The sequence below is a fragment of the Heptranchias perlo genome, chromosome 22 (assembly GCF_035084215.1).
Source record: "Heptranchias perlo isolate sHepPer1 chromosome 22, sHepPer1.hap1, whole genome shotgun sequence".
NCBI lineage: Eukaryota > Metazoa > Chordata > Chondrichthyes > Hexanchiformes > Hexanchidae > Heptranchias > Heptranchias perlo.
Window position 1 is genome coordinate 15,707,426 of NC_090346.1, and position 12,906 is coordinate 15,720,331.

The following is a 12,906-nucleotide window of genomic DNA, read 5'->3' on the forward strand; positions in this document are numbered from 1 at the left end:
TTCACCTGACGAAGGAGGAAGCCTCCGAAAGCTTGTGAATTTAAAATAAAATTGCTGGACTATAACTTGGTGTTGTAAAATTGTTTACAATTGAGTGTGTCACGCAGAGAATAGCAGATAGATGGTCATATCATAATGCAGAAAAACAAATATAGTGAGAGACAAGGAGATGTGCAGAGAGCGACAGATTGGGGTCTGTCCTGTTGAGTTCATGGATCAGCCAGAGGCTACCAGACAGGAGAAAAGGGAAAAAAGCAATAATAGAACAACTGGTGGAGAGAAGGACAAAATATCATCCAAGCAGAATAAAAACCTGTTGTCAATGCTACGGTCTCTTGGGATGGGACTATCCTGAAAAGTGGCAAGGTAAGGATTGGAGGGAGGAATTGAAAATATTGTGGTTTTTATTAATAAACTAAAATCGATCAAATGGAACTAGTCAAATGTTGTTCCTTCAAAAGTAAATGTTGCAAACTGCAGCCATGAAACAAATTTCCATCCTTATTTTACTCAGTCATCTCTTTAATTCAGGCTGTGGATGCTGGGGGACAATTGGAGCTTTCATGTCTGAGATTGATAGAGTTTTGTTGGATATCAAGGGATATGGAGCAAAGGCAGATAAATGGAGTTGAGGTGCAGATCAGCCAGGATCTAATTGAATGGCAGAGCAGGCTCGAGGGGCTGAATGGCCTCCTCCTGTTCCTATCTTAATGATTCTCAACTGTTTCCTAGTTTGCTCAGCACTCTGCTCATTTAGGCAGTCACCTAATTTGTGAAGACATTATTGTTTGTTTTCCTGCTAAGAATTGTGGGCAAGTGATGTTACAGATTCATAACCTACCACGCTGACATCATCTGAGAAAAAAACTAAGGGATGGGCATTAAACAGGAATGAGGCCAAGCTGATTGCATAAGTTGCTGGAACTTATTAGCAGAGCCAAAGATTGAGATGACCTCATTCAATGGATGCAATTGGTTCAGTTCTAATATCCAGCGGGATGCTCCAGACCAAGGTGACTCTCTCTCTCTCTTGTTTTTTTACTTATGATAGTCTCAGGAAGCCCTGAGTGTTTCCCCCATCCCCTGCGCTGTAAATAAGTTTAATTCACAATTCCCTCATCGTTTCTCAAACAGATATAAAGAAGGAGGATGACACAAAAATTAGTCTCCAAGCACTGGAGGTCAGAAAGACATGGGAGGGGTGGGAAGGTTGGATGCTTTGTACACCGATGATAAAATACATTCACAGATTGGCTGGTGTCTGCACTGAAGGTGGACAGTCAAACTTACTTTCTTATGTTCTTACATTCAACATAAAACTGAACTACACCAAAGCATCATAAATCTCAGAGATTAATCAGTGAACTGATTGGGCTACTACTGGGGACTACAACACATGGTTAATGTGTGAAATTAAAATTACCTGCAAGGGCACCCAGTAAAAGAGGGGAAGAGAATGGGGAGAGGGGAAGAGAATGGAGAAAGGAAGAAAATGGAGAAAGGAGGAGAAGAAGAGAATGGAGAGAGAAGAGAGGAAGAGAATGGAGAGAGAAGAGAGGAAGAGAATGGAGAGAGAAGAGAGGAAGAGAATGGAGAGAGGAGAGGGGAAGAGAATGGAGAGAGAAGAAGGGAAGAGAATGGAGAAAGGAAGAAAATGGAGAGAGGAGGAGAAGAAGAGGAAGAGAATGGAGAGAGGAAGAGAATGGAGACAGGAGAAGTGGGGAAGAGAATGGAGAGAGGTGGAGAGAGAAAGAGAATGAAGAGAGAAGAGAAGAAGAGAATGGAGAGAGAAGAGAGGAAGAGAATGGAGAATGGAGAGAGGAGGAGAGAGGAAGAGAATGGAGAGAGGAGGAGAGGAGCAGAATGGAGAGAGAAGAGAGGAACAGAATGGAGAGAGGAGAGGGGAAGAGAATTGAGAAAGGAAGAGAATGGAGAGAGGAGGAGAAAGGAAGAGAATGGAGAAAGGAAGAGAGGAAGATAATGGAGAGAGGAGAAGAGAGGAAGATAATGGCGAGAAGAGAGGAAGAGAATGGAGAGAGAAGGAGAGGAGGAGAATGGAGGGAGAAAGAACGGAGAGAGTGATTGTAACTAGTAACCATCCAAGGTGTAGGATTTTATGCTGAAATGATGATTGTGTTGCCTTCAGCACCAGATGCATTTTCGAAAGAGGCCCCTGGCACGAATGGATCAGTGGTGAGAGGTGAAGAGATTCTCTCTGCAGCCGACTTCTCGATGCGAAAAGTGTCATCAGACCACAATCTAATTTCACTCAATGCTTTTTTCCAGACTGATGCATTTTGGCTTTTTTTTAAAAAAGCATTGTTCTTTGTGTGTATTTTTCAGTACGTATTTAAGTGCTGGATTCTAAATTGTGTGTTCCAAACAGGTACCTTCAAAGGAGTCTGCAAAATAATTGATAATTTTCCAGATGATGCAGACTATGAACAGGACACCGCGGAATATTTACTGCGTAAGTGTTCAGAGAGAGAGTTTCACACAGTTTGAACGGTTTTGTTTCATTGTGAAGGGAATTTTTAAATTCGAGACACAAATTACCTCTCTGAGCTAGTTATAAACCTAACATCTGTATTCAACACATTTTTAAGATAAGGGTCAGAAAAGTCAGTGATGAGAAAAGGCCATTTAACTCATCCCTCAAGTAACCCAACTCTCCCAGCCTAGAATCCAACTGCATTTTTAACATCCCAAATGTTTTTGGATCAATTACTCTGCTTGTCAGATTATTCCAAACATTTATCAACCTTTGCTTAAAGAAGTGTGTCACTTTTCTGTCATTACTTTTCTCTTATTTAAATGTAGGTCCTCCAGCCTGTCCTTTTAAGTAATATTCTAGCTTTATCCTAAGTTACTTGTTTAATATTTTTACATAGTCTGATGAGGTTCCCCTCCCCCCTTAATCTTCTTCACTATAGACTGGAGAGCTTCAGTTTCTCTAACATAGCTCATCCCCTTTACAATTGGGCCCAATGCTATTGCTTTTCTCTGAGTCTGTAGAACCATAGAGGAACAATGAAAGAGGCCATTGGGACCATCGTGTCAGTGCTGGCTCTTTGCTAGAGCAATTCAAAACCAATCCCCACTGCCCCGCTCTCTCCCCATATCTTTCTCTATATCAAATGTTTATCTACTCTTCCCTTAAGCATTGCAATGGCTTCTGCCTCAATTACTTCCTGTGGCAAAACATCCCATACTCCAACAATCCTCTGTGTAAAGACATTTCTCCTAACCTATCTCCTCACTTTTATCTCTCATCACCGACTATCCAACCAGATGAAATAGCCTTTCCCTATTCACTCTATCAAAAGTCTTCATATTTTGAAAAATTCCTCTTAGCCATGAAAATAGTCCCAGTATCTGACATCTCTCCTCATAACTCGAGTGTCTTTGTCCTGGTGAATCTACTCTGCCCGCTCTATGGTTTAATGTCCTTGCTAATAACAGGGTGTTCAAAATTGCACATTGTATTTCAACTGTAACTATTGGCTTGTACAAATTCATCATAACCTCTTTGCTCTTGTACTCTATGTCCTTACTTATGAAACACAAAATGCTACTGGTGTTTTTTTAAATTGCTTTATCTACCTGCATTTGCACTTTCAATGAATTATGTATTTAGACCTCCAGGTTTCTGTTCCTCACTGTCCTTCAGTATTGTTCTTTTGAGTGCATACTCCCAATTCCTTGTTCATCCTCCCAAAATATATCACCTCACACTTCTTGGCATCATTTTCCTCCTATGTACACATTCACACTCCTAAGTCCTCCTGAAGTCTTTTACAGTCCTTGCCAAACACCCTACTTTTGTGTTACCAGAAAATTTTGTATTGCTTTCCCTATGGCCAAGTCCAATTTATCTGTTTATACATGAAAGAGAGAGTGCGATAGAGAGAGAGAGCTAGGGAGAACAAAAGTGGACCAGCACTGACCCACTTCTAACCCTTTTCCCATCTGAGCAACAACCACTAACCTTTACCCTTTGCTAACATATTTAAGGACCTTAAAGAGTAAAGGGAGTTTAGAAATTGGGCAGTAGTTGGAGAGGAAGGAGGACTCAATGTTTCTTTTAAGAAGTGTCTTAACTTAACAAAGTCAGTTAGCATGGCCCAGCAAGGGTTGATTGAGTAGTCAAGGTTTGGATGAGGTAATGGAGGGAGCAGAAGATGGGTCTCATGGAAAAGATGTCTGGAGAGAGGTGGTTGTGGGAATGAGAAAAACTGCAGAATATTGGGGAGGTTGGGACAAGAGTGGGTGGGAGACTGGTGGAGTGGTCAGGAGGAGGGAAGGGTAGAGAAAGTGTAAGTAGCAGCAAAGGCAGCTGCATGGATGGACTCAATCAAATCCATGAGCTCTTTACACTTAGTATTTGAAGTGAGGGTGGAAAGAATGGTGAAGGGGGCTTAGAGGAGGCAGTTAGTCATGAAGAAAAGGAGCCTTGGGTTGTCCTTGCCCTCCAGGCTGACGAGAGTGTGGCATGGTAATACTTGGCATGAACGAGTCAATTCTGGCACTAAATGATTAGGCTAGACATAGATAAAGTTGTGGATGAACCAAACCTTCCTACAGTTGAACATCAGTAGGATTAAGGCCATCCTGTTCAGCTTCTGGCAGAAACCATGTACCTCAAGTGCCAAGATGCGATGAATAATGTTCCATAGGGATCAATTTTAAATCTGCTGTTATTTACTATAGATGGTCTGGACTTAGGAATTGAGGAAACATCAAAATTTGTTGATGACACCAAATTGAGGGTACAGCAAATTGTGTTCAGAATTATGAAAAACAGCAGGAGACCATAGACAGCTGATCAGGATTGGGCAAATTGGTAGCAGATGCAGTTCAGTGTAAATAATGGATAAAAGATCAGAAAGACGTTGGTGTGCAGATGCCCAGGTCCTTCAGAGTGGCTCTAGATAAGGTTCCTGAGAGCAAACAGAGATGGGATTAGATGAGATGGTTCATGTGGAAACAAACACTGGCACAGAGTTGATGGGCAAAATGGCCTGTTTCTGTGCTGGAACATTCTACAAATCTATTAATTGCTCTCCATCCATTTTCAGGACTATTTGTTTGGTTTAATTTTTGGGGGGTATTTACTAATCCTGCAAACTCCATTTTATAGTTTTAAAAGTGTTGCATTTTTCCTTAACTGGGAGATCTTTTAATAATACATTTCAGTTAATTTCTTTAATTCGACCCTCATTCAATTGAAGTTTTTCTTTCAAAAGTCATAAGGCTTGAAATTACATTGTGTGACAATGAGTGTAAAAAAAGCTTCATGGTTTTTTATTAAATTCCTTTGGCTGCTATTTTAACAGAGGCATTGATTGATCTGTGCATTGCAAATTCCTATGCCAATCTCCATACAGTGTCACTTCAAGGTCACATATTCCTGTCCTGGTACTGATTGACAGACAATGTTAAAATTGATCATACTGTGCTCACTAGTCCCCAGAGACGCCACTGCCTCTAAATTATGGATGTTGTCTTTTTTTTCCCTCCTCTATGTGTTGTCCCTAGGTGACACCATCCATAGGCTTGGGATCAGCTTTCATATGAATGCGCACAGCATCAGCTCTAAGTCTCTGCCACCCCCTCGAGTCCATGTCCAACTGCTTGTCATGGATGAATAAAAGGTTTCTCAAGCTCAGCATTGGCAAAGTTGAAGGCACCTTCTCTGGTCACCAGGAAAAACTCCACAGCATAGCCCCCAACTCCATCCCCACCCCAGCTGATCATTCAGTCCGAATTAGCCACAACCACAATGTCCTGTTTGACCCTGAGCTGAGCTTCAAATGCCACATCCAGATCCCCACCAAGATTGCCTATTTTCACCTCCGCTTTGCTTACCTTTACCCCTCTCTCATCCTACTGCTCTTAAAACCCTCATCTACGCTGCCTTCTCCTGCAGGATCAATTATCCCAATGCTCTCCTTGTTAATCTCCCAAGCTTCACTCTATATAAATGACAAGTTGCTCAGAACTCCACTGCCTGTACACTATCCTGCACTAAATCCAACTTCCTCAATAACCAAGTCCTCAATGCATTGGATTCAAAATCTTTGTGCTTGTCTAAAAAAAAATCTCTCCATAGTCTTGCTCCTCCCTACCTGCAACTTCTAAAGCCCTACGTGACAGCTATGACCTCCACTCTTTCAACAATGGGCTCTTCAGCCTTCCCCCTTCCTCTGCTCGGAGCTTCGGTGGCGGAGCCTTCAGCCATCTTCATCCCATACCCGGGAATGCTCTCCCTCAACCTGGCATCTTGCCACCTCTCTCCTTCTTCCAAGCCTCCTCAGAACCTACCTCTTTAACCATGTTTTTGGTCATTTCTCTTAACTCTTCTGTCAACGTAGTGCGCTCAATGGAAGCTTTCTTGCCGCTGAATCAGAGGTCATGGGTTCAAGCCCCACTCCAGGACTTGAGTGCATAATCTAGGCCAACACTTCAGTGCAGTTCTGAAAGAGTGCCACATTGTTGGAGGTGCCATCTTTTGGATGTAAATGATCCCATGGTGCTATTGTAAGAAGAGCAGAGAGTTCTCCTGGTGGCCTGGGCCAACATTCTTCCCTCAATCAACAACATCATAACAGATTAACTGATTATTCATCTCATTGCTGTTTGTGGGATCTTGCTGTGTGCAAAATGGCTGTCACACTTGCCTACAAAACAACAGTGACTACACTTCAAAAGTAATTAATTGACTGTATAGCGTTTGGGATGTCCTGAGGTGCTGTAGAAATGCAAGTTGTTTCTTTCTCTTTGCTCAGTGTTTTCACCTCTGTGAAGTGCCTTGGTATGTTTTATTGTGCTTAAAGGTGCTATATAAATGCAAGTTGTTCTTTGCCCTGATTGTTTGCAAGAACTAGATCCAGATATGAGTTGCTCTTAGTTGGGTCCTTAACATATTGTGTCAAAAAAGCAATCCTGTATTATTTCTGAAGTCCCACTTCCATTAGGCACATAGGGCTTTAGGCACATAGGGCTTTAGGCACATAGGGCTTTAGGCGGTTGCAGTGTAGGGAAAAGCAAGACTAAGGAGAGATTTTTTTTAGACCAGGACAATGATTTTAAATTGAATGCACTGGGGACTGGGTTGGTGAGGCCAGGAGTGATAGGGAGGTGGGATTGGTTGGGATAGAGTGCAGGCAAGTTGCCGCTTATGTAGAATGGAGCTTGGGAGTTTAGCAAGGAGCATGTTCGAGTAGTTGAGCCTCCAGGAGAAGGCAGCAAAGATGAAGCAGTAGTGTCAGGGAGGGGCAGAGGTGAGCAATGTGGAGGTAAAAACAGGCCATCTTGGTGGGGGACTGAATTGACTGAAATCACCCATTAGTACAACATTATTTCCTGTACATCCCTTTCTTATCTCCTCATATAGTTCATTGTCCTCATCTTTATCCTGCCAGGTGGTCTACAGTGGACCTCTATCAGTAATCCTACACACTTGCTTGTTAACCTAAGCCACGTTATTTTGTTTTATGGTAAATTCTCCAATCTTGCACTAACCAGTGGGAAGCTGCATTCTAAAAGGGGTGCAGAAGGTCAGAGAATCTATGCTAGTATTGTAGGCCTGCCTCTGCCCTACTCTCCCTTCAAATGTAGCTCCGTGTTGAGACTGTGGCATTGGTCAATTTACCCCTTTGTGTCAATGGTGAGACATCGAATCAGCTTCCTTAACTTCCAAACTATTGTAAACATAATTGGCTGCCCTTCCTGGTATGAGCTGCAATATAAAATAAATGGGGTAACAGTGTGATTTCCCCCCGCCCTTCTTAAAATGTGGGTTTGTGTGACGAACACGAGTTAGTGATCAAAGAGAACACATTAATAGTGGTATGCAGCCCACAGTACTTCTCACTCTGACCCTTTTCCCTGCAGGAATCCTCAGAGCTTCCAGTATATTCCCAATACTGAGTGTGGGATTACTGTTTCTTGGAGGTGTCTGTGTTGCAGCTGGTGAATTCTACAAGAGCAAACACAATGTTGTCCTCAGTTCTGGGATTTTTTTCGTAGCAGCAGGTTTGTCATTTTAAAATTGAAACTATTTACTGAACGCATTTCCTGACTTTCAGCCAATGCTCCTCATTCAACTCTGACTCTAAACTTTAGGAACATAGGAACAGGAGCAGGCCATTTAGCCACTCGAGCCTGTTCCACCATTCAATGAGATCATGGCTGATCTGTGACCTAACTCCATATACCCACCTTAGCCCCCTATCCCTTAATACCTATGGTTAACAAAAATCTATCAATTCAGATTTAAAATTAACAATTGAGTTAGCATCAACTGCTGTATGCGGAACAGAGTTCCAACTTCTACCACCCTTTGTGTGTAGAAGTGTTTCCTAACTTCACTCCTGAAAGTCCTGGCTCTAATTTTTAGGCTATGTCCCTTAGTCCTAGACTCCCCAACCAGCAGAAATAGTTTCTTTATCTACCCTATCAGTTCCCCTTAATATCTTGAAAACTTTGATCAAATCACCCCTTAATCTTCTAAATTCCAGGGAATACAACCCTAGTTTGTGTAATCTCTCCTCGTAATTTAACCCTTGGAGTCCAGGTATCAATCTAGTAAATTTAGGCTGCATTCCCTCCAAGGCCAATATATCCTTCTTAAGGTGCAGTGCTCAGAACTGAATACAGTACTCCAGGTGTGGTCTAACCAGGGCTTTGTATAGTTGTAGCATAACTTCTACCTCATTGTATTCTAGTCCTCTAGATATGAAGGCCAGCATTCCATTAGCCTTTTTAATTATTTTCTGTACCTGTCCGTGACATTTTAATGATTCACGTACCCCTAATTCTCTTTGGACCTCCATTGATTCGAGCTTTTCACCATTTAGAAAGTACTCTGATCTATCCTTTTTAGGTCCAAAATGGATGACCTCACACTTGCCTACACCTATTTGCAAATGTTCTCACCTCAGATCCATTCTCAAAATTCAAATCTGCTTTGCAAAAGTGGACTGGGTGGGTCAGTGGGTCAGACACTGTCCTTTCACACTCTGGGTCAGTGGGTCAGACACTGTCCTTTCACACTCTGGGTCAGTGGGTCAGACACTGTCCTTTCACACTCTGGGTCAGTGGGTCAGACAGTGGGTCAGATACTGTCCTTTCACACTCTGGGACTGGGAACTGTGGGTCAGACACTGTCCTTTCACACTCTGGGTCAGTGGGTCAGACACTGTCCTTTCACACGCTGGGTCAGTGGGTCAGACACTGTCCTTTCACACTCTGGGTCAGTGGGTCAGACACTGTCCTTTCACACTCTGGGTCAGTGGGTCAGACAGTGGGTCAGATACTGTCCTTTCACACTCTGGGACTGGGAACTGTGGGTCAGACACTGTCCTTTCACACTCTGGGTCAGTGGGTCAGACACTGTCCTTTCACACTCTGGGTCAGTGGGTCAGACACTGTCCTTTCACACTCTGGGACTGGGTGGATCAGTGGGTCAGATATCCTTTAGAATTTTAAAAGTCTCTAAATCTATTTTTACCCTTCTCTGTTCCAGTGGAAACAGTCCTAGTATCTCAGGTCCCTCCTCATAACTATGATCCCTGGCATCATCCTGGTGAATCTACACTGCACACTTTCTGTTCATCCACATAGAATGCCTTGCCTTTGAGTGAATAGTTTCAACCCTTCTCTAGTCCAGCAAAACCCACTTATTATTGCTTTTTGTGCATCGTCAAACTTTCTATCCATGCTTCATTACTAAGCTCTGTAATGAGATCCTTTCTGTTACACTGCACTCACAACACAAAACTGACAAGGTGCCAATCTTGGCTCAGTGGGTAGCACTTTCGCCTCTGAGTTAGAAGGTTGTGGATTCAATTCCCACTCCAGGGACTTGAGCACATAATCTGGACTGACACTACAGTGCAGTACCCAGGGAGTGCTATATTGTCAGAGGTGCTGTCTCTCATAGATTCCATGGCACTATTTGAAGAAGTGCAGGGGAATTCTCCCAAGTCTTGGCCAATATTTATTCCTCAACCAATATCACTAAAAAAATTATCTGGTCATTATCTCATTGCTGTTTGTGGGATTTTGCCGTGTGCAGATTGGCTGCGCCTTTCCTACAACAGTGACTACAATTCAAAAATACTTCATTGGCTGCAAAGCGCTGGAGGACGTCCTGAGGTCGTGAACGAGGCAATAAATGCAAGTTGCTTCTCTCCTGGTCGACCATTTCCCCATTATAAAGCTCTCGTTTATAACACTGCCTCTGTTACATTATCTCTTCATTACACGGCTCTCTTTATAATGATATCAACATTGCATCACACCCTATAATCGTGACGCTGTCCTTTCCCCTCCCCCTTCTCAGGTTTAAGCAACATTATAGGAATTATAGTGTACATATCGGCTAATGCCGGAGACCCTGGGCAAAGCGATTCGAAAAAGAATAATTATTCTTACGGATGGTCATTCTACTTTGGAGCGCTGTCTTTCATCATCGCGGAGACGGTGGGGGTGTTAGCAGTGCACATGTACATCGACAAACACCGGCAGCAGAGGGTGAAGTCTCGCAACGATATCCTGAAGAAATCCACCCTTGCCCGAATTCCCAGCTACAGATACAGGTTCAGGAGAAGGTCGAGTTCACGCTCCACCGAACCTCGGTCGAGGGACCCGTCTCCGGTTGGGGGTAAAGGCTGCACCACGCCGCCGTCAAATGAGATATCAATGTACACGCTGCCCAGGGACCCTTCCAAAGCAGTTGTCGCAACAAACCTGGCTTCCGAACGAGATCCCAAGTTCCTGCAAGTCCGCAACTGCATTTCCAAAGATTTAAAGGAGACCCTGCACGGAAACCCGGCCAACAGACGCACCACTCCCGTGTGACACCCAGCCAAGGGTCAATGCTTGGATGGTTTGACCAACTGCCAGTAGCATCTCAATGCCTTTCTGTGACCGTGTGCAGTGATGGACCAGAGCTGGCCAAGCTCCCAGAAGGAAAGACTCTTCAATATGAAGCTTTGGCTCCCTCCCAGCAGGATTTGCCGTCCGTTTGGTGCGTGGCAATTTCTCAATGTGAAATCGGAGGCGAATCTCGGTGCCTGAGATTAGAAGAACGCCCTCTCCCCCCGCAATGGAAGTGTTTAGTGTCGTAAAGAATTTTCTATTTAAGACCAACTGAAAATGTTTCCTGTTTAGTTAACGCCTGGCAACTGCGGATAAAGTTGCTCCACTTTTCCCAACTTCCCATGCATGTGTCTTCTGAACTCTCCCTTTCACGGACAGCCTTCCCATTATAAAAAGAAGTACCTAGTTTTTATAAGAGAAGCATTGATTCAATGCTAGCATTTTAATGCTTCATATTTTATTAACATTCTGAATTAAATGAGCGCAGTTTAAATCAAATAGTTTAGCTGCCAAAAGCACAGAATTAGAAAATGAACCTGGTTATTTATGTAAAAACTTAACAGAAATAAATGCACAAGGACATTCAAAATTTGATGTTTCTCTTTATTTGTCTGAGATGTGGTGCTGATACTTGCAATCTGCCCGCAAGAGAGAGAGAGGAACAGGGGCCCGTTAAGTAGGTTGGTATCAGTGCTTCAAATTGCTTCAGGCCCAGCACTGCCGGTCACTGCTTCTCGGCCTCAGTCAGGTCACTTTTCTCAGTCACACCCTGTTGTAGTGATGGTGGTTGAAGGATAAATATTGGCCCAGGACACTGGGGAGAACTCCCCTGCTCAACTTCGAATCGTGCCGTGGCATCTTTTATGTCCACCTGAGAGGTAAGATGGGACCTCGGGTCAAAGCTTCCTCGATACTTAAGACTCACTGACAATACCTCCAGTGACCCCTGTAACCTCTGCTCCCCCCCTGTAAAGTTCCTCTGGATATTTCATCATATGATACTGGCAGGCAATGTCACCATTCTGTTGACAGAACCCAGACAGGAAGGTTTAAAACAAGAGGAAGCTGAGGATCTCTAAAAGGACAGAGCAGATCAGAAAAGAAAATTGCATTCAATATCAAGGGGAATAAGACAATATTTGCCAGTTATGATGGAAAATCAGGGCCCAGGCTTGCAGATTAATCACAGCATCAGGATCTGGCTGGTTTGAAAAACCTCTTCACTCCAGTTTTCACAAGAAAGGATCACAGGGTTCTTTAATCTTCTAAACACAATGACTAAGGTACTGGGCTAGGCCTTGAGTAGCTTCTCATCACAGTTCCATAACTAAGCTGAATAGGGTATTGCAGGAAAAATTAGTGACATAATAGAGTGTTAATGTGCAATAGCTGCAGACATTACTTAAGAGGAGTAGGAGAAGCTTGTGCACAAAGACTAATGTCAGTGTGAATAAACATGAGGTAGCTCATGTAGGTTGAAGCATATTCACCTTGCTTGTACAATGCATGATTTAGATATGGTCAAAATAGAACAGGAAAAGAATTTGGGATTGGTTGATAACCAGGCTCATTCTAGGCAATAGCAATCACAACATTATTTTAAAACAAAGATTGAGAAGGGCATATGTAAGACAATATCCAAAGTAATAAATTGGGAAAAAGCTGATTTTTAGGTGATGAGAATGGAACTAGGGAAAATAAACTGGAAAAATTTACTGATAAACAAAGAAATAGAACAGCAGTGGGAAACATTTAAAGCAGTGATCAAGAGAGTCTAGGAGAAATATACCCCACTAAAAAGCAATATCAGCCTAGCCAGTAATGATACACCATGGATGAATAAAGAAATAAGAGCAAAATTGAAACTATAGAAAAAGGCATACACTAAGTACATAGACAATAAAGGAGACGATGACAAAAGGGAATACAAAAAGGTTAGGAAAGAGTTAAAAAAAATTAGGAAGGCAAACAGAAACTACTAAGTTAAATTATCAAGGAATATAAAAATAGTAAAGTATT

General features: G+C 42.8%; 1 protein-coding gene across 1 annotated transcript in view; it reads left to right on the forward strand.

The window, feature by feature from the left end:
- The window catches only part of cacng3a (calcium channel, voltage-dependent, gamma subunit 3a), a 28,220-nt gene extending 16,797 nt beyond the window's left edge, over window positions 1–11,423 (forward strand). Inside the window, exons 2-4 of the mRNA XM_068003015.1 lie at window positions 2,387–2,470; window positions 7,897–8,037; window positions 10,349–11,423. Of these exons, the coding sequence (XP_067859116.1) occupies window positions 2,387–2,470; window positions 7,897–8,037; window positions 10,349–10,866 (743 nt within the window). The 3' untranslated portion in view covers window positions 10,867–11,423. The remainder of the gene's footprint in view (window positions 1–2,386; window positions 2,471–7,896; window positions 8,038–10,348) is intronic.
- The last annotated feature ends 1,483 nt before the right edge of the window (window positions 11,424–12,906 follow it).